The sequence below is a fragment of the Heterocephalus glaber genome, unplaced genomic scaffold (assembly GCF_053883595.1).
Source record: "Heterocephalus glaber isolate CG9 unplaced genomic scaffold, H.glaber_assembly_v1.0 deba00000937, whole genome shotgun sequence".
NCBI lineage: Eukaryota > Metazoa > Chordata > Mammalia > Rodentia > Bathyergidae > Heterocephalus > Heterocephalus glaber.
In genome coordinates, this window is record NW_028258173.1 from 12,397,314 (window position 1) to 12,419,281 (window position 21,968).

The 21,968-nt window shown below is 36.6% G+C and overlaps 1 protein-coding gene across 1 annotated transcript in view; it reads left to right on the forward strand.

The window, feature by feature from the left end:
* Positions 1 to 21,968, forward strand: part of Abca9 (ATP binding cassette subfamily A member 9) — a 79,494-nt gene that overhangs the window by 55,444 nt on the left and 2,082 nt on the right. Inside the window, 14 exon segments of the mRNA XM_004870288.3 lie at positions 3,359 to 3,532; positions 3,717 to 3,830; positions 8,935 to 9,054; positions 10,851 to 10,919; positions 11,388 to 11,479; positions 12,635 to 12,755; positions 13,992 to 14,109; positions 15,079 to 15,170; positions 17,770 to 17,930; positions 18,722 to 18,797; positions 18,868 to 18,962; positions 19,667 to 19,786; positions 19,961 to 20,101; positions 20,839 to 20,918. Coding sequence (XP_004870345.3) covers positions 3,359 to 3,532; positions 3,717 to 3,830; positions 8,935 to 9,054; positions 10,851 to 10,919; positions 11,388 to 11,479; positions 12,635 to 12,755; positions 13,992 to 14,109; positions 15,079 to 15,170; positions 17,770 to 17,930; positions 18,722 to 18,797; positions 18,868 to 18,962; positions 19,667 to 19,786; positions 19,961 to 20,101; positions 20,839 to 20,918 — 1,573 coding nt within the window.

The window sequence follows — 21,968 nt, forward strand, 5'->3', positions numbered from 1 at the left end:
CTTTCTGCCCAAAATACTTCCAACTTGTCACCAAAATAACTCTTATCCATTAGCAAGACCCTAACTCAAGTGTCACCTCACAAGGGTGCCCCTTTCTGACTTTACCCCATAATTATTAACATACACAATTTTAGTAATGTAGCTATATATATATATGCATTGTCTTTATCCCCCTCTTCCCCTGTGATTTAAATTCCACAAGATCCCCATAGCCAACTTAAAACTAGGCACATGGTAATACTCTGTAGATATATTTTAAGAAAATTAATGAACAGGAGACATCAAGCTCTCTAAATATGCGCTCACTATCATTCTCTTTCCTGTTTTCTTTCACATGCATTCTCCTTCCCACAATATATATTTTATCTGCATTCAATTTTTTTCTAATAAATATTTTTATATAAACTCAATTTAACTTAAAATATTAATTGCTTGTATGCTTTATTGTTAAAACAGTCCATGATAAAGTTGTAAAACCTTGTGTTATAACAATCACTGTAGCAATGTGGTTTTCCATGGGTTACAGCATCAAAATTTACTTACTAATATTCACAGTCTAATAATGAAAAACTGCATTCACTTTAAGATGGTAAGAAAAGTGCAACATTTTATAGGTGTCTTGTTTATGTCAACCCCAAAGGTTTTTTTTTTTTGTATTAAACACTTTCATTGGTACATTGTAGGTATACAACACAATTACATTTCTCATTGGGAATTTTACCTTTACATAATGCATCTTGGTTCTTATTTTTTCCCCATTCCTAGCCCTCCCTTCACCCCCTCCACCCTTCCCTATTTACAAAGACTTTATTTCCATTTTTTCCATTTCTCATCATTTTTCCTTTCCCTTCTTTCCTTTCCCCTGTCCCTCCCACTACCCCTACCCCTTTGGACCTTTTCTTCCTATTTTACATTATCGATTATTCATTCTAATCCTTGGTACATTTTAGGTATACAATATAATGACAATCATCATTGGAAATTTGTACCTTCACATAGTCTCTCTTGGTTCTTGTTTTTCACCCTTGCCCAGCCCTCCCTTCAACCCTTCCAGTCCTCCCTATTTACAAAGATTTTGTTCCTGTTTTTCCATTTTCTCATATTAATCCCATTCCCTTCTATCCTTTCCCCTAGCCCTCCCACTTCCTTCCCCTTTGCCCCTTTTCTTCCTATTTCACATTACCAATTATACATTTAATCCTTATTTACACTTTCAGTTTCTCACACCAGAGAAACTATTCAGTATTTACACATGTGTGTCCTATTTATTTCACTTAAAGAGTATTGCCTCAATGTGCATCCACTTAGCTATAAATGTCTCTAATTTCTCATTTTTGATGGCTGAGTAGTACTCTATTTTATTAAAAAAATCACATTTTCTTTATCCAGTCTCCAGTTGATGGGCATTTGGGCTGTTTCCAAGTTTTAGCTATTACAAACTGCACTGCTAAGAACATGGGTGCACATATATCACTGTGGTATGATTCTTTTCATTCTTTGGTGAAGATCCCCAGCAGTGGAATGGCAGGGTCAAATGGGACTTCCAGTCCTAGTTCTCTGAGGTATCTCCATACTGATTTCCACAGTGCTTGCACCAGTCTACACTCCCACCAGCAGTGGAGCAGGGTTCCTCTTTCCCCACACCCCCACCAGCATTTGTTATTGGTTGATTTTATGATGGCAGCCATTCTTTCTGGAGTGAAGTGGAATCTCAGCATTGTTTTCATTTGCATCTCTTGAATGACCAGTGATGTTGAACATTTTTTCATGTATTTATTTGCTATTTCTACTTCTTTATCTGAGAAATGTCTGTTCATTTCAGATGCCCATTTTTGGATTGGGTCTTTAAATTTGGGAGGTCTGATCTTTTTAAGTTCTTTATAGATTCGAGATAGTAGACCTTTGTCTGAGGAAAAGCAGGTGAAGATTTTTTCCCACATTGTGGGTTGTCTCTTCACACTGCTGGTGGTTTCTCTTGCTGTGCAGAAGCCTTTTAATAAGAAGAGATCCCACTTGTTGATTATTTGTGCTAGTTCACGGGCAACTGAGGTTTTGTTCATAAAATCTTTTCCTACACCAATGTCTTCAAGGGTTCTACCTAACCTCTGTTCCAATTGGCTCAGAGTTTCTATTTTAATATTTAGATCTTTAATCCATTTTGGTTTTAGTTTAGTGCATGATGAGAGATATAGGTCTAGTTTTAATCTTTGGCAAGTTGAAACCCAATTTTTCTGGCACCATTTATTAAAGAGGCTATCTTTCCTCCAGTAAGGGTATTTGGCTCCTTTGTCAAAGATGAGATGGCTGAGTATGTCTGGAGTTGTTTCTGCATCTTCTAATCTGTTCCACTGATCTTTAAGTCTGTTTCTTTGCCAATACCATGCTGTTTTTATCACAGTAGCTTTGTAGTAGAGTTTCAGGTTGGGGATTGTGATACCCCCTGCCATGTCTGTTACCTAGAGTTGCTTTTGCTATTCTGGGTCTCTTCTTGTTCCAAATGAATTTTTAGATTGTTTTCTCGAGGTCCATGAAGTATGCTGCTGGGATTTCAATTGGGATTGCATTGAATTTATATAGCAGTTTTGGAAGTATGGCCATTTTCACTACGTTGATCCTTCCTACCCAGGAGTAAGGCATGTCTTTCCATTTTCTGATATCACCTTCAATCTCTCTTTTGAGAGTGCTATAGTTTTCAGAGAAGAGGTCTTTGATTTCTTTTGTTAGGATGATTCCTAGGTATTTCAGTTTTTTGGATGCTATTGTGAAAGGAATTATTTGCCCTATTTCTCTCTCAGTGAGTCTGTCATTGGTGTAGAGGAAAGCTATTGATTTTTGTGTGTTGACCTTGTAACCAGCTACTTGACTGAATTTGGTTATTAAGTCTAGAAGACTCCCAAAAGATTTTTTAAATCAAATTAATTAAATAAATGACCAATCCTTAGACTCTAAATAAAATGCCAGTTATAAATTCATTGTTCATGTTCATAATAAATTTCAGGACTCTTAGAGACAGGTGTAAACTCACATTCTTAAATCTTAACGCAATTTTCATGTCTTCTTGTCAAAGGAAGAAGTACCTTTGGAAAGAAAAGAACAGAAATGCCTACTTACTGATGAAAGATTAGCTAGTAATATTGTCACGTTGTCCCTTTGGGCAATAAAGTCATGAACATGGTCTGCAGTATTTTTAATGTCTCTGAAATAGGGGTGTGGCAAATGGTAGTAGCATTTTGCCAAACCAGAATAATAATTATTAAAGGAATATAGCAAAAATAAATGCTTTTGTGTGTATGTATTTAAAATTTCCCAAACCTCAAGTTTTATGGGCCTTTTAATGATTTTTCTATTTCTTCATCAGAAAAAAGTTCACTCCCAGCTATGGATTTCAGGCCTGTATCCTTCAGCTTACTGGTTTGGACAGGCACTGGTGGATATTCCCCTCTACTTTTTGATTCTCCTTCTGATGCAAATAATGGATTATGTTTTTAGCCCAGAAGAGATTATATTCATAATTCAAAACCTGTTAATCCAGGTAAGTAAAAAAGATTAAGAAATAGTTTAATTAGTCTAGTTTCTCACCAGTGGAATACTATTGTTTAACTTAATCCAAAGAACATAAAATTATCTTTCCTATAGTTTTGAAAAGTTGAGAGATGCACATGGGTACTTTCCTAATTAGTATTTACTTTATCCAATTTAAGTATTTCTGTTTTCAGATCCTGTGTAGCATTGGATATGTCTCATCTCTTGTTTTCTTGACATATGTGATTTCATTTATTTTTCGCAATGGCAGAAAAAATAGTGGCATTTGGTCATTTTTCTTCTTAACTGTAAGTGTATACATAGTACCTATTGTTTTATTTTTAAACCTTTCTTGAATAAATGTGGGAATATGTATTTTAATCTTTGTACTAAGCAGAATGGCAAAGTAATATTGCTTTCTAAAATTTCTAATAACTGTAAGATAACAATAGGCATATATAAAATGTATGGTGTGGGTGTATACCAACCACAAACAATGATCTCTACACAGCTCCAGAGCTACAGACCCTCCTCAGCTAGAGACTTCTATCCTTCGTAGTTCGCTTACAATGTCATTTGAATATTTTTAAAGGACCTCAATGATACCATATCTGAAATACATCCCTCTTCAATTCTATGCTTCCTCATCACTCAGCAGGTTACATTGCTGCAGAATCCACCCAGTTAGTTGCTCATATCCAAAGTCTTGTTTTTCCTCTCTTTGTCTCTTCTCACATTTAGTCCTTATGCATGTCCTTTCAGTTCTCGAGCATTTCCCACTTGCTTGGTGTTCCACTTTCACCACTACTTCCATCCTCTGAGCTTTCATCATGTCCCACCTGGAGTATTGCAACAGATCTGTAACTGGTCTCTCTGCTTCTCCTTTTGCATCCCACAAACTTTTCTCTATATAATAACCAAAGTAATCTCTTAAAAAGAAAATTTAATTGAAAAGTATAATTTACATTCAGAAAATACACAGATTTTAAACACAATAAAAATTTAATATAAGCACTTTCATAACACCACCAGGTATATCAAGAAGCAGAATATTACTAAGGGGCTAGAATCTCCTCCTGCCCCATTCCAACCTTACTCCCTCCTTATAGAAAATCATTGTTCTTAGTTGTAATATCATAGGTTAGCCAATTTGAACTTTAAAAAATGGAATCATGCAGAATTCATTATTCACTGTCTACACTTAATCAATGATGTATTTTGGGAGTCAAATGCTATTGTATCTGATAACTACCATAGTAGTTCATTTCTTTCCATTGCTGTAGTATTATATTAAATTAATAATAATAATAATAAATACTGCACTATAAGTACACTATATTTATCCATCAACAAACATTCAAGTGACTTCTTTTGGACTGTTAGGAAAAACTCTGTTATAAACATTTTTGTATTTCTTCTGGTTCACATGTCTATATATTTTAAGATAAAAACATAGTAGTGGAATCCTTAGGTCAATACTCATATGTTCAATGTTAGTAGATTGTGCCAAATAGTTTTTCAAAGTGTTTATACCACCAAAGGGGTATGGGAAGTTTAGGGTATGATGAGAGGAATGTTTCATATGTGCAAATATTTGTCTTTTGGAAGAAAATAAAAATAAAATACAATGAGTAAATACAAATTATAAAATGAAAGTACAGCAAGTTCTAGTTTGAGTAAAAAATGAAATTCATCTATATATTGTTTAGAACAACATATATGAGGTTATAAAAGGAAAAATTATCCCCCAAATTAAGAAAGAACTACTATAGAATGAGCAATACTCATTAATGTGTGAAACCTCAAAGGAAAAGCAACCAAGAAGTGGGAATCAACTATACAAAAGCAAAATTCAAGCTGCTTCCAAATTTACTTCCCACAGCTCTTTTTTCAGTTTTCATATATTTGAGGAAACGTAAATGAAATTTCTTTTCCCCCAAATTTTATATATCTAGTTATAACTCTAGGGAAGATTTGACCCACTCAAATGTGATCTCAAAGAATGCAGCTATTATAAGCACTTTTAAAAAATAAAATCCTTAGGTCACACAAAAACCTGCACACAGATGTTTATACTAGTATTATTCAACCAATATATCCAAGATGGTGAGTGGATAAGCTCTGGTACATGCAGCCAATAGAATATCACTTAGTGCCAAAGAGAAATGAACTATCAAGCCACAGAAAGGTATGGAGGAAACTTGAATGCATATTACTAGAAGCCAATTTGAAAATAGTACATACTATGTGATCTCATCCACACTGCATTCTAGAAAAGGCCAGACTATGGAGACAGAAAGATTAGAGATTGCCGAGAATTAAGGGGGAAATATGTATAGGTGGCACAGAATATTTTCTGTTAGTCAAACTACTACTCTTTATGATACTATGATGCTGGATGCATGACATTGTAAATTTGTCCAAACCCATAGAATATATAAGACCAAGAGTAAAACCTAGTGTAAAGTGTGAACTCTGGGTTATACTGAAATGAAGCTGCAGATTTTTCAAGTGTAACCAATATATACTTCTAGTGGAAGATGTTGATCATAGGGGAGGCACATAGATGGGGTCACAGTTTATGTGGGAAATCCCTATTCCACCCACTCAGTTGTACTGTGAAGCCAAAACTTCTCTAAAAAATAGTGTACTAAAAAAAAGAAAAGAAAAAAATCACTCAGGAACAAATTATATCCATATGAAAGACATAACCTTAAGCTTAAAATATTTCAATCAAAACATAAAACAAAATAGTGAATTCAGGAAAAGAAAAATTGCTGTAAAAATACCAGCCATGGCCACTAAATCGGTTAAATATATATGATTAAATAACTTTGGGAAGCATGCATGTAGCATATTTCATTAGAAAAGCATCCACAAAATTGAATATTTTCTTTTATAAAACAGGCATAACTTTAATAACAGCACCTCAGAAAGAAAAACATTGATAAATTCACTTAGAACAATAAAGGACAACTCTAAATAAAAAGATAGCAAAACAAACCTAGAAGTTAACAGGATAATAATAAAAACAGTCCAGCATAATTGATTCCAGAATGCAGTTGTTCAGTATTAGTAATCATATTAAAGAAAAATAATGAGTTGAAGAAATATCACACAATTTCTTTTAAAATGCCCAATAAAAAGAAAATGTAAACTCAAGCAAAAATTACCAAAAATGAATGACATATTACATTACACAGTATTTAGAAATTATTCACATAATATCAGCAATCAGACAAAGATACCTACAATAATTAAATCTAGCATTTTTTTAGTGAGATGTGGCATAATATGCACTCTAATTCAGGGCTTTAGAGAAATAGATTGTCACTATCCTTTTAGAAAATGTTAGTAACCTTTGAAATTGTAAATTTCCATAAATTTTAACTTTCAACTGTGCTTTTCAGAATCTTTCCTACAAGACTGAAAATGTCAAAATAGAAGGATTAATGTAGCCTGTGCTTAATAGGTCACAAAATTTAAAAATAATACATTTTCTGAAGACAAAATTGTGAATTCTTGGGTATCTCTTTAAAGAAATATGCACTTATTAGAAATGAATAGCCAGTATGCTTAACATAAAAGGATATCTGTGACCTAATTTGAGATGAAAAAATTCACAAATGGTATAATAACTTTTTTTTATCAAAATCTGAATTTTAGCAAAAACTTCAGCTGACTTGTATGCACAGTGAGTTTGAGAAGGAATGTTATTTCTATTAAAAATTAATACTCAGTCTAATAGAATAGTGACCTATTCTTATGTCACAAAGAAAAAAAAATGATAATAATTGAAAATAAGAACATTAGTGAGATGAATTATTACCTTCTTTGAAAACAGACTGTAATTCAGATTGGTTTTTAAATTAATTTACTTTTTAGTACATATTTGCCCTTCATAATGATCACATACATCGTGGGAAATTTGTACTTGTACATAATATATCTTTTTTCCCCATTAAGTTTATCGGTACATTTTTGGTATAAAATACAGTTACATACATCACTGGGATCTTGTACCATTACATGAGTTTCTTTTTTCTTACTATTTTTCCCCTTCCCTTGCCCTCCCTTCACCCCCTCCACCCTTCCCTATTTGCAAAGACCTTGTTTCCATTTTTTTTCTTTTCTCTTATTTTTTCTTTCCCCTTTTTTCCTTTCCCCTATCCCTCCCACTTCCCCTGCACCTTTAGACCTTTTCTTCCTGTTACACAATGTCAATTATACATTTTTTAAATTACAATATCAAGATCTAGGACACATTACTACAGATTTTACTTCTGCCATGCCAATCCTATCCTAATTGTGTCATTTTATTGCCAGACTATTTTGGTGGGGCCTAGGTTTCAAAGTTTAATGGACAGATAAAGAGTAAGCATATCTGCCCCTGTTCCCCACCTTAAGGAGAAAGCATTGTGTCTTCTCCATTCATAGAAGGCATTCTCGCTGGAAGTATGGAGTACATGTCTTTAATCTGTTAAGAAGTTTCTGTTTTACTTCTAGTCTCCTGATAGCTTTTACCATGAACAGCTGTAGAATTTAGTTCAATACTTTTTCTCCAACTAGTGACAGAATCATATGGCTTTTTCCTTTCCTCTGTTAAAATGATGACTTTTGGGGGTGGATCTTCCAATGCTGAACCAACACTGCCATCCCTATAACAAAACCACTTTCTACATCCTGCCAGATCTGACTTCTAATAGTTTGTTTCGTTAAACAAATTTCTATCTATGTTCATACCTTTTTCTTCTATTATCTTTATCCAATTTTAGGATTAGCACAATGTTGAGTTCCTAAAATGAGGGGAGAAGTGTTCCTTCTTTTTTCTGCTTTAATTGTTTGATATAATTTATCAGTTAAAATGTTTATGAGCCTGCTGTTGTCATATAGGTAGGTTTTCAAGCTAGGAATATACTTTCTTTAATAGGTGCTATTCAAATTTTATATTTCCTCTAGAGTTAGTTTCATTAATTTGTCTTCCAAGGTACTTCTTAGAAGTTGTCAAATTTATTTCAAAACAGATTTTTGTAATATGCTTTCTATATCCTTTTAAATTCTATAAAATCTGTACATAATATATCTTAATTCCTTTTATTTCCATTCCCCTCCCCTCCCTTCATTCCCTTCCCTCCTCATTTACAAAAGCTTTGTTTCCATTTTTCCCCTCAGTTCTCTCTTTTTTCAATCCCTTTTTCCTTCCTGCCCTTACCCCTTCCCTTTTTACTCTTTCTGTTTAAACAAGTTCTTCCTACTTCCAAATAACTGTCCTCCCTTTTGCTCCTTATTTAACCTTTGGATTTCTCACACAAGAGAAACAATCTGATATTTAAACTTGTGTGTCTGATTTATTTCACTTAAGATTATAGTCGTGTTAAACTTTAGTGACACTATGCTGTGCTTTTGTTTTAGGTCACCATCTTCACAATAGTTGCTACTGATCTAAGTGAATATGGATTTCTGAGGCTATTTTTCTGCACTATATTAATACCACCCTTCACACTGATTGGTTCTCTATCCATGTTTTCTGAGGTAAGTAATTCTAGTCCTGTCCTAGAATCATAAAATGTACAGCCAGTAGAGAAAGACTTAGGCGTTGCAAAAATATGAGCAGAGTCCTTAGCCATACAAAGTTTGAAGTCTTTCTCTTCAGAAAGTCAATTGTCTTACCTTAGGCAAGGGGCATGTTCTTGTTCAGGAAGAAGCCAGGCCTTGGTTCATGAAGGTCAATGGAGACCCCAGGCAAGGGGCATTTTATAGTTCTCGTGCTAACTCTCACTCTGGGAACCCTACTGAGAAGTGCTTTCTCTGCTAAGTTTTGGATAAGTTAGGTTTAAAGTTCCTCACAGAAACTTAAGAGAAATGTCAAGGAGACAGTTGGATATACAATAAAGTGCACAAGTAAAAGGGTTGGTCTCCAAAAACGCAGAAACGTTCCATTTATTTAACAAGATCATCGTTAGAGTACATAAATATAGAGGTAAGTGGCTTAGTGATTTGCTGGTATAAAGATGAGAATAACATGCTTTTATTAGGGAAATGAAGTCATCAGCTGAGAGTGAGGTAATTGGGGTGGGGCGGGGTTTTGACAATAGAAGAAAAGATATGAAAAATTATTTTAGGGAGTGAGGTCAGTAGGATTAATCTACTGAAAGACAGTCTACCCTACTTTTCAAGCACAGCCAACCAAGTGGAGAGTTTATGTTACAGTCTGCTTTTCAGGCAGTTAGTTTATTCCAAGTAGAGAATTGGGTTCAATCAGTGATAAAAAGTTGCCAGGTTAGTCTGATAAAGAAAAGGAGAGCCAGGGATGAAGCTCAGTGGCACCACACCTGCCCGGCAAGTGCAAGGTTCTGAGTTTGGCTCCCGGTATCAAAAAATAAAGAAAAAGAAAAGGAGAGAGAGGTGCGGTTCCATATCAGGAGGGCTTGTTGAACAATAGGCCATGGATTCTGAACTAAGACCGACACAATTTAAGGACATGACGGGGGTGATAGACAGTGGCAAAAAGTTGGTGGTTTGAGGGTTAACCAACTCCAAATTATGGAGTAAGGACACTAGAATCTCAAAAATATGGAAAAGTACAATTTGATGGCAGAGAGGGAAGAAATTAGGGAGCACCAAGCTCTTTTTGGAATGGGGTACAATTATTGGAAGTGGTCATCTGAGACACTTAGGAGAACAAGATCAGTTGAAATGATGTTAGAGTCATAAGAAACCACCAATTTGGAAAACAATATCTTTTCTAGATGATAGATGGCTATGATACTTTGAAATTTATTGCAAGAGATTTACATTTTCTCGGAGAAAAGTCTTGGTAAACACAGCTCAATAAATAAAAATGACTCCTTTACCCTTTATTCATAATGAAATAAAATATCCTTTAGGTGGGGGCTGTTGGAAAGATGCATTTATATATGAAACTCTTGGTAATGGATTTGGTTTGAAGGATTGTTGTGATTATTCCCAAAAGTAGATATAGGGGAACAATAAAAAATATGACTACAGGGTTTCTGAGGAAAGAATGCAGCAAAAGAGCACAAATAGGAAGAGAAAGACAGAAGTTGAGAGGGTTATGTTAAGACAGCATTGCCCATGGCTTCAGTGGATCTTGCCAATATTGCCCAGAATCCTGCTAACTCACAGTATCTCACAGAAGAGCACCTCAGCCTACAGACAAGTTGGCTGAGGCACCTTGGAAGAAAGGAAGACATTCTGCACAGTCAGAAATTGACTTTACCTGATACATGGGGGAGAATTAGGTAAAATGGTGGCAAGGTCATTTAAAGGGAAGGGTATATAAATAAATAACTCTCTTTGTTTTACAGATTTCTTATGACTCTGCAGATTACTTAGGAACTTCAGAATCTCAAGTAGTATTTCTGGCATTGCTAATAGTAAGAAGACATTTCCTTTTCAACGTTATTCATGAGCGAACACAGCCTTTGCATGGTTTGAGTTTCTTTGAATTGCATCAAATTAAAAACAGCATTTCAGGCATATGAAAGAAAACACACACGCACACTAAGTGACTTTTTGATCTAAATCATTATCATTACAATAATCATGGGGTGCCAAGTGTGAAGTACCAATTCTTAGCAGCATGAGTAGTAGTGGTATAACTTAGTAATGCTACCTTATATTTTCTCTAAATAGCAGAGAAAATAACTTTGAGAGTCTCATAGAATATTGTTCTATGAATAGTGTGAATATTATTATTATTTTAGCCTTGTGAAATGTTATCAAGTGTAATTTTATATATAGATACAGTTGTAGCAAATCATCCAGTTCCTGAAATAAGTTCCAGAATTGAAATACTTGTTTTTATGATGATGTTAATTTTGATTGTCATTCTTTCCCCCTAGCCTTACTTCCAGTTTTTCATTTTCCTTTTTGTTCTACGATGTCTGGAAGGACACATTAGGAAGAAATCGTTGCGAAAGGACCCTGTGTTCAGGTTGATAAAAATCAACAGAATTTCATGTTCAATTTAATATTCGTTCATTAAAGATACTTTAATATGTCTAAATTAATTTTTAAAAGTACCACCTGACCAAGATTATTTTAAGAGACTTTGTAAACTCAGTAAAGTAACATGAATTATAATCATTGTGTATACAGTAATCTAGTGAGAGACCACATTAGCACAGATAAGAATGAAAATTAAGGCAGACTGTGATATTACTAGTATACTTCAGGAAGCTTATATGCAAGGGGTCAAATCTTTAAAATAATGTGCAAGTACAGACAGGCAATTACACAAGTGTAGCCAATCCAGAAAGGAAATGAAGTGTGAGCAGTAAGACAAAGGTTGTGATACATGCCTTCCTCCTGTAGCTGAGAGGAGGCAGCTGAAATGAACTTGAAGGCTTGTGTTGTAGGAGAATGAAAATGAAATTGAAGCTGGATACCAGAGGGTCTTGAAACAGGGAAAAATAAGAAGGTATTATAAGTTACATAATACAAAATTAAGATCAAGTATGTCTTGAACACCAAGCTTACCACCCAAAATGAATATCAGGCTCAAATTTAATGTTGAGGACAGAGTAGAATGTGAGAACATGTTTTGGAAAGCCAAATAAATGCATTTATTTGAGGTGGCTCAAGGGAGAAATGTAGGAATTAGCAGGACTCAGTGAGGGGTGATGAAAAAAGGAATTAGTGAGGGAAGAGTGAGTCTGACACAAATTCCCAAGAAGTGATCCTGCTCAATAACTGAGTAGACACTGGAATGGTGATTAGATGTCCTAAGTTTCCTGGGACCATCCCTGACTCTGAGAGTTTTGATCCATCGTTCTCATGAAACTCCGCCTCAAAATCCTTTTGCCACAGAGGGTGTGTTAATTTATTATTTCGGGGGGAAAAAAGCTACCATAACCATCAAGGAGAATTAAACTTAGGTAAAAATCAGAGATGCTATAAGTAGCATCAGTTAATTCTTTGACAGTAACGAGGCTGTTTCAAAGGTGAATGAGAGAGTTTCAGAACGAAAATTTGCTGTGCTCCTTGTTAATCTACTCAAATAATTGATTGCAGTTCACAGAGAATTCATTGCTTTTGCTAAAAGCTTTTCAACTGGAAACCTATCACTATCATGCCATTTTGATTTTAGAATTTCTCCAAGAAGCAGTGATGTTTTTCCAAACCCAGAAGAACCTGAAGGAGAAGATGAAGATGTTAGCATGGAAAGAGTAAGAACAACAAATGCTATGGCCGTCTTGGATGAGGAAGAGGTAAAAATTACAAAAATATTCTTCATCAAATCATTTTGGCTGTCAGATAAAGTGAGCAACTTTCTAGTTCTAATTTTTGAAAAGCACTTGAGGTTCTTTTGTCCTTACTCATGTAATTTATTATTTGACTTCAGGAGGTATGCAGTACCCACAGAGCTAAGAGAGAAAGGGAAACACGAACACACACAGAGATTAATTTGTTAATTTACTTTTCAAAGTCATAGTTTTGATAAGTACAGCAAAATGTTATAGAACTTAAGTACGATTTTGAGTTTTGTAGTTCAACTAAAGCTTAATGCAAGGAATCAGGAAGAGACAGCTCAACTGAGTTGTATGTATTTATATGCATACGTGTGTACGAGAGAGTATGTGTCTTAAATCTATTGATTCAGTGAATGCTTTTATTCCTTCTCTCTGAAGAAGAGCTAGCACAAATCACGATATTATGCCAGTGTCCCTTTTCTGAAGGGATATAAATTTGAGAGAATTCACTTGACAGTGTCAAGCTCTAGGATTGGTTTTTTCCATGGTCTTGAATAAAGAAAGGTTTGCTAGAAAGGAGTACAGAGTATTCTTTTTTTTATTCATGAACTTTATTGGTACCTTTTAGGTAGACATTATGATCACATTCACCATAGGGAATTTTTGATATAGCTTGGTTTTTATTTTTTCCCATTCCCTTTCCCTCCCTTCAACTTCTCCATCCCTCCCTATTTACAAAAGCTTCGTCTCCATTTTTCCTTCTTTTCTCTTTTTTTCTTTCCCTTCTTTCCTTCCCTTCCCCCCATTAGTTTTCCTTCCCCTTTAAACATTTTCTTCTTATTTCACAGTATATCTTATCCATTTTGGTCTTCATTTACACTTTCCATATCTCACTCCAGAGAAACAATTCAGTATTTACACATGTATGTTCTATTTATTTCACTTAAGAGTATGATCTTTCTTTATGGCAGAGTAATACTCCATTGTATTAAAAAAAAAACCATATCTTCTTTATCCAATCACCAGTTGATAGGCATTTGGGCTGTTTCCAAGATCTAGCTATCACAAACTGTGCCGCCATAAACATGGATGTGCATATATTGCTGTGGTTAATTCTTTTCAGAAGATACCGAGAAGAGGAATAGCTGGATCAAATGGAACCTCTAGTTTTAGTTTTTTTGAGGAATCTGAGTATGGAGTATTCTTAATTCAAGGAGAGAATAATGTCCCATTACTATTGTCTCGTCTTTCCAGAAACCAGTTATCACTGCCAGCTGTCTCCGGAAGGAATATGCAGGCAAAAAGAAAAATTGCTTTTCCAGAGGGAAGAAAAAAATTGCCACAAGAAACGTCTCTTTCTGTGTTAAAAAAGGTTGGAAACAACAGTTCTGCTATTAGAGCGATCTTGGCCTCTAAAGATTGGATCTTTCCAAGGCATGAAGAGTATCTGAATCTGGAGTTATCTAGTGATGAACAGAAAAGGCAGCCGACTTGTCATCACACTAAGGCTGCTCCTTCCTGCTTAGAAACCACACTTATACTTACAGTTTTGCTTTGCACATGAAGATTCTGTGTCTGTTTTGTTCAAAAAAACAACAATAACAACAAAAGAGCCAGTTTTTCTGTTAAAAACAATGATATAGGTTCTGTTTACTTTTTTCAAATATACATTAACGTTTACATTTTTATGGTGCTGGGGATTGAACTCAGAACCTCACACATGTTAGGTAAGTGCTCTACCCCTGAGCTACACGTCAGCCCTGTATAGATTGTAAAGTAGTGTAACTTCATAACCTAAGGGAACTGCCTGAGGCATAGTAACACATTTTTCGTTCCTAAAAATAGCACATGTTACAGAAGTGCTTGTTAAGTGCAACAAGCTTTGGAAAGTTTGTTTCAAATTCCAGCTCAGCCTCTTATAGGCTGTATGACCTTAGGCAAATTATGTATGCTCTATAAGTCTCAGCTTCCTCACTTGAGAAAGAAAATATGAACCATGTAATAAACAGTAGGTGTGTGTATGGGGGGAGAATAAGTGAAATAAGATACATAGCACATTTCACATAGTGCTCGACAGTTAGGGTCCACAAACGGTGTTTGCTATTGGCTGATTGATTGATTGTGTTACTGGAGATTGAGCCCAGGGCCTTCACACTGAGCTACATCCCCATCCCTTTTTTAGGTTTTTATTTTGAGACAAGGTCTTATTGCCTAGGCTGGGCTCAGACTTGCACCCTTCCTGGCTCAGCCTCCCAGAGGGTTGGTGTTGCGGGCATGTGACACCGTGCCTGGCTTGCTTTTATTTTTGTTGTAATTATCTATGCATACCTATTTCTTTCAGGTGAAGTTGTAGGGCTTTTGGGACACAACGGAGCTGGTAAAAGTACAATGATTAAAATGATAACTGGAGATATAAAACCAACTGCAGGGCAGGTCAGTAAAACTCATAGAAATATGGTCATTAATGTTCCCTAGAACAAATATTTTACAATGAATATTGATGGCAATCATAAAAACATTTGGATAGTCCATAAGCAATTTGTGTGACTTATGCACTGAATGAAGAGGATTGATTAAAAATTTTTCTCCCGAATTCCAAAAATAGTTGATTGATGAGAAAGTCTATTGTTTTCTATACTCGGTGAAAAAATAGAGCTATTAAAGGGAAATATATATTGCTGAGATCAGAAGTCTTTGTTTTGTTGAATTATCTATAACTAGAACTTGTTAAATTGAATTATCTAATCCAATTTCACACCAGAAACCACTGTGAGAATAATGATAAGGCCTGCTCATGTGGTTATAGTCATGAATCTTCATATTTAATAACTTTTCTGTTTATGTGTTGTAATTAAAGATTCTATGTGACATTTTGTAATAATGAGTTCATTAGCAAGTAGAACTGCATAAGTCTCTACAAGGTGCATATGCAACAGAAACTTCCTTGTAATTGTTGGGGCACATTTTGGCCCATTGGATACAAGGATGTGGCCAGTAATAGGTGAGAAATTGCCCGCAGAAGACAGCACCGTAAATCCATTGAAGTTCTTGAAGCACAGTCATAATGCAGGGGTGGTGCTAAGAGACTCAGGATCTATTAAGAGCATAGATATTATATGGAAGAAAAACATTGATAATTGTCAAAATTCCAAAGCAAAAAACCAGTAATACATGCATCTTACTTGGCTAGTCCAATTTGGGTAAAATGAGGGTTAGAGACCTAAGGACTACAATTTCAGAGGGAAAATGCTCTTGACATTTGATACCAGGTAAAAGTCAGAAGGAGTGTGGAGAAGGAATGTTGTGAGGTGGTGATGGTTGCTACAAGCATTTTCTAAATTGTCTTTCCATTTTCATTTTTAACCTTACAGAGCAGCTACAGCAGTCCTTTAAAAATGCAAATGATGCCTTGTCACTCTCCAGATTACAACCTCTGACTTAAAATTGATTCAAAAATTTTTACCATGGCTGCAAAAGGCTTGGCATGGCATGGGCTCTGTTGGCAGCCTTTCATATCCTGTACCCTTTGCCAGATTGGCTTTCTGTCACCTTTGCATTGCAGTTTCTTTGGGCTTGATCTACTGGTGTGCCCTGCCCTCATGTGCTTAGTTATCACCTCATCACTAAAAAATCTACCTCCCTAAAAGACCTTTTCCTAATTACTGATTACTCATGAAGAAAAGACATTTAGCTCATGGTTTAGAAAATGAAAATCCAAGATTGAGCAGCCTCATTGTTTCAACCTCTGATGAGGACCCAGCCGTGATGGGTCGTAGCAGGAGTGTGTGTGAGTGGGAGAGATCACATGATCAGACAGGAACCCAGAGACAGAGGGAGATCCCCCAACTCCTCCTCAAGGCACACCCCAGTGACCTTGACAACCTCAGAACTTTCTACAAGGCTCTACTTTTTGCTACATTAAATTCTCCATGTTATTTTTAGGAACATTTGCTTCCTTGAATGGATTAAGAAGAGGACTTAATTAGTCCATTTATGTATTTACTTGTTAATTTTTTGTTTCTATTTCTAGAATGCAAATTCTATGAGGCAAAGCTAAGTTGTTTTCTCCTGCTTTGTATTTGGGGAGACAATATAGCATCAAGGTTAAGGGCACGGGCTCTGAAGGTTGATTCCAGCTGCAGTCATCATATTCTCTTCTTAAAATTTCTTAATCCACATGTGTGTGCATTTTCTCCTATGTAAAACAGTAATGATGAAGTTAACGCATAACATATGTAGGGTTTCTGTAAAGACAATGTAATTCAAAATATATAAAATGCTTAGATTCTGGCATATGGCAAGCATGGAGTATATATTATCTATTTAAGTTATTGGATAGCACAGAGCCTGGCTCATAAAAATAACGAATGTTGGCATAAATTAACTGGGTTCCTTTGTACCATCATGGTAAAGGCTTTTCATATATTATTTAGTTCAGAATTTCTCAACCTTAAAATGGGCTGGATAATTTTTGTGTGTAGTAGGATGTTTAGCAGCATTCCTGACCTCTACCCACCAGGTGCGGGTAGCACCCTTCCCACCACAGATATAAACACAAGTTGTGATACCAAATATATCCACGGATATTACTAAATGTACTCTGGGAGGAAGATTGTCCCTGACTGAGAACCACTGCCTTATTGTTAGTCAGATCCTATACTTATAACTATTTATGACTGGGGAAGCAGAATCCTTAACAAGTATCTATTCTTTTGAATTTTCAGATCAGTGAATAAAGTCAGGTGATGAACCACCAAATAAGCCACCTGGAATTCAACCTTACTAATGAAACTGGTAGTAGGTGTGAACTATAATGGAAGAATATAACAATATGAAATATTGCCTTTTAAATTATTGTGGTTTGTAATTTTCCCAGAGCTATATTTAGTAACTTTTAAAATTTTGTATTTATTTACTTTTATACCCTTAGCACCCATGTATGTACATGAAGGGAACTCCCTGAAGTATACACTCACATGCACATACACACACAATTCTGAACAGAACTAGAAAATGAACTTCTTTTGTTTAGGTGATTTTGAAAAGGAGCAGTGAAGGGGACACCCAGGAGTTCTTGGGGTACTGTCCTCAGGAGAATGTGCTGTGGCCCAACCTGACAGTGAGGGAACACCTGGAAGTATATGCTGCTGTGAAAGGGCTGAAGAAAAGGGATGCCACGGTCACCATTACACAGTACGTGAGCGAACCACATGCATTTTATCTTGGGGGGATGTGATGTTAATGGTGTTGCAAACAAAACTCAAGAACACAAAATTAAAGATACGAGTTTCTAATAAATGATCCCTTGCTTGTGGGAAAAGTCTTGATCATCTAGTACCCAGATCAATATCATTTTCTCTAACTCTAAGCCTAGAGGAAAAATGGTTACTGATTATTCTTAATATGGGAAGAAGCCATTGAAAGTATGAGCATGACATCCAAGAAAGAGTCATAAAATATCTACATTATTCAGTTTTGTCTTACTATGATGAAATACCTAAAGCTAATGACTCTCAAAGAAAAGAGACTTAGTCCATGGTTTAGAAAGTGAAAATCCAAGATTGGGCAGCCTCATTGTTTCAACCTCTGATGAGGACCCAGCCATGATGGGTCATAGCAGGAGTGTGTGTGAGTGGGAGAGATCACATGATCAGACAGGAACCCAGAGACAGAGGGAGATCCCCCAACTCCTCCTCAAGGCACACCCCAGTGACCTAGACAACCTCAGGACTCTCTACTAGGCTCCATCTTTTAAAGGTCCACACCAACTCCTACGGTCACCACATTGCCAATCTCCCAATGCGTGACCCTTTAGGGGGCAAACTACATCTAAACCGTAGCATATCCTCAATGGTTTCACAGTTAGTGACCATCCTGGTGACTCTTTACTTTTCTCCACTATAATGTTTTGATTTGCTTGTTCTCCTACATCCAATCCTCATTGCTCCTGGGTAATGAAGTTTGATTCACTCTGTTTCCTTCAGGTTGGTGGAAGCCCTCAAGCTGCAGGACCAGCTGAAGACACCTGTGAAGACCTTGTCAGAGGGAATAAAGAGAAAGGTATACAAGGGCTTGGTGTGGCTCTATTCACCCACAGCCTGGCGCTGACAGGCTGTCCCTCTTGTTCCAGCTGTGCTTTGTGCTGAGCATCCTGGGAAACCCATCAGTGGTGCTTCTGGATGAGCCATCCACTGGGATGGACCCCGAGGGCCAGCAGCAGATGTGGTGAGGAAATACATGTGTAGCCCCTATGTGTATTAATGGCTCCTTTAGTAAATGCCTTCAAAATCATTATTTACTGAAAAAGGATAAGTCACTCATCCACTATGAAAAAAAGCAACATTAAGGAAAAAATAGCCCTACGATCAGTTTTTATTGAGGAGAAAAAGATATACTCTTTCAACTAAATATCCATTCTAAGAATTTTATTTTCTTCATAAGTCTTCTGGGTATGCATGGGGCATAGTCAAATCAATCAGTTACTAAACTTTAACTCTTTCTGCAACATCACCTAACATAAAACTCATATGGAGAGTAAAGGAAACATTCCAAATCCTCAATATATTCTTTAATTATTTTAGGAAATTTCTGCCATTTTGTACCTTTTAGTACTTGTTGTGATTATCACACATTTTAGTAAGTTCCACTTTCTGTCTTCCATCTGCCTTCTCAGAAACACTGTTCAAACTCAGAAAGTTGCTAAATAACTTTTACCCAATACCATATTGTATGTTCAGCCCAAACCAGTTGCCAAATTATAACCAATAATTTGGTTATTTCTCTGCTTCTTATCCCTACCATCATCCTGGTTTGAGTCTACTCTGAATTCATTAACTGTTGCATATGTGTGAAAAGGGAAATTTCTTTTTAAAAATTTCTACCCTACCTTGGACAGTACTTTTATTTATTTTCCTTTAACCTAATTCTAGGCAGGCAATCAGGGCCACCTTTAGACACGCGGAGAGGGGCGCCCTCCTGACGACCCATTACATGGCGGAGGCCGAGGCTGTTTGTGATCGCATAGCCATCATGGTGTCCGGGAGGCTGAGGTGAGGGCTCTGCAGACCGACCCTGGACCCACAGGTCACAGCACACCTCCTCTGTGAGAAGCTGGAGATGCTGCTTCTGGCTCTGGGGGTGCTGTGGCCTTGGCCTCCAGAGGCTGGACGGCACTGGTCAGAGTATGCTCCCTTACCTTCTTGACTGCCACTTCTGACCTCCAGGTGTATCGGTTCCATCCAACACCTAAAGAGTAAATTTGGCAAAGACTACCTGCTGGAGATGAAGGTGAGGACCCTCACGCAGGTGGAGCCCCTCCATGAAGAGATCCTGAGGCTCTTCCCCCAGGCTGCTAGGCAGGAAAGGTAAACACACGTGTTGCCCAATCTTGGTCTTTGGTTGATTTTCAGTTACAGTGATGAGGAAGAAGACCTTTTTCCTCTTATTCTTTTGTTTTTTGTTTTTTAATTGTCAGTACTCTAATAACTAGAGAAAGGTCTCATTCTAAAGGCTACTACAGGAGAAGAATGAGATAGCAAACTACTGATTTAGGGACTGAGCATTATCTTGTAAGGGAATGAGCATTCATGGGAGCGCTGCAACAGGCCAGGTCCTAGTGTGTGCATGTGCTTCCATCTTCTCAGTGGCCCTTTCTAGACAGCAAAACCATCCCCTATTAAAGGAGATTCCCTGTACAAAGCCCATACCACAGAAGCAGCATCAGTCAAAGCTCAGTGGATTGTAACTCCTAGAATTTTTATTATCTTCGGTAATACCAGTTAAGGCTCAGGTAGGTTAATAGGTTAAGTAATATTTACTTAAATGGTTTTATCTTCATGTTAAGGCCATGGAAAAGTAGTCCTGTTTGCTTCATTCTTAAGGCTTCATGCTATTGATTTCTTCCCCTGTCTCCCAATTCTCCTCTTAGTAGATTGACCTCTAGTTGATCAAAGAGCATTTATACCTCTATGGTTGTCTCCAAGACCATACATACATGTATGTTTCAAGAGATTATTCTCAAGATTATTCTCTGTTTAAGACATGCACCAATGGAGGTTGTGACCTTGGAATCTGGAGCTCAGCCTCATTATTCACTTTTCAGGTACTCCTCTCTGATGGTCTACAAGTTGCCTGTTGAAGATGTACAACCTTTATCACAGACTTTCTCCAAATTAGAGATCGGTAAGTGATTGTTTAGAGATCAGACTTTGAGAAATAGAAGAAACGCAAACCAGAATTAAAAAACACATAAACCTAGAATTGTAATTTTTTTACCATAAATAAATTACTAAGACTTCCAAGGCAATGGTTTGTGAAAAGGGGTGATTTGACCAAGTGTGGGGATAATTAGTCCTAGAGGTAGGGAGACAGGGTGCAGCAGTCTTCGAGTGAACGGAGGCCAGGCTTGATGTTAGACACTCCACACTGCACAGTCAGTCCCCACAAGAAAGAATGATCTGACTGAACTGTTATTGGAGCTGAGGTTGCCCTGGCCCAACAAAGCTCTGGAGGAAAGAGACCACTGACATTCAAGGCTGGAGTGTCCCAAAACGTAAACAAACAGAAAAACAGAAATTTGTTTTTTGTTTTGAGGTCTTCTTGGGTAGCATTTGACACTGGTGAGATGGTTCCTCTCTGTTTGAGTGAGCTAATCTGTGGCTCTTTTTAGGCACTGCATTTGCTTTTCACAGATTGCATTGATCTCACTCAGCGTAGCTTCTGCCTGTCGTATCAGTGTCCGGGTACTAACCCCAGTGAGTCACATATTTTCCCTGGAGCTCTTGAGCTGTACTTTCTGACTTCTTACCTATCTGCAAAACCATGCAGACCACAGGCTTCCCAATTCCTAAGGAGAGGCTTCTCCTTGGAAGGGTTAGTTTTTCATACTGATCATTTTTCCTTCATGGCCAGTTTTGCATCATTCCAGCGCGAAGGATTTCCACAGTGGTTTCTCATGTGTTTTGTAATGAATTAGCAGCAGAGAGATGGAGAAAAACTGCCTCCCTAGAATACAATTGAACATTTCTTTAAAAGGCCCTAATATTTCTGCTTTCAAAAATGTTCTCTCCTATTCCCAATTGCTTCTGTTCTGCTTAATTTATTAAAACTGAGCTTTTTATTTTGGGGAAAAAACTTTTAACCATAATTTCTTACTCTAGTTACATGAATATGACACAATGTACAAAATGCGGAAACATGAACTAGAGCTTTTTTCTCAAACTGTTATTAGAC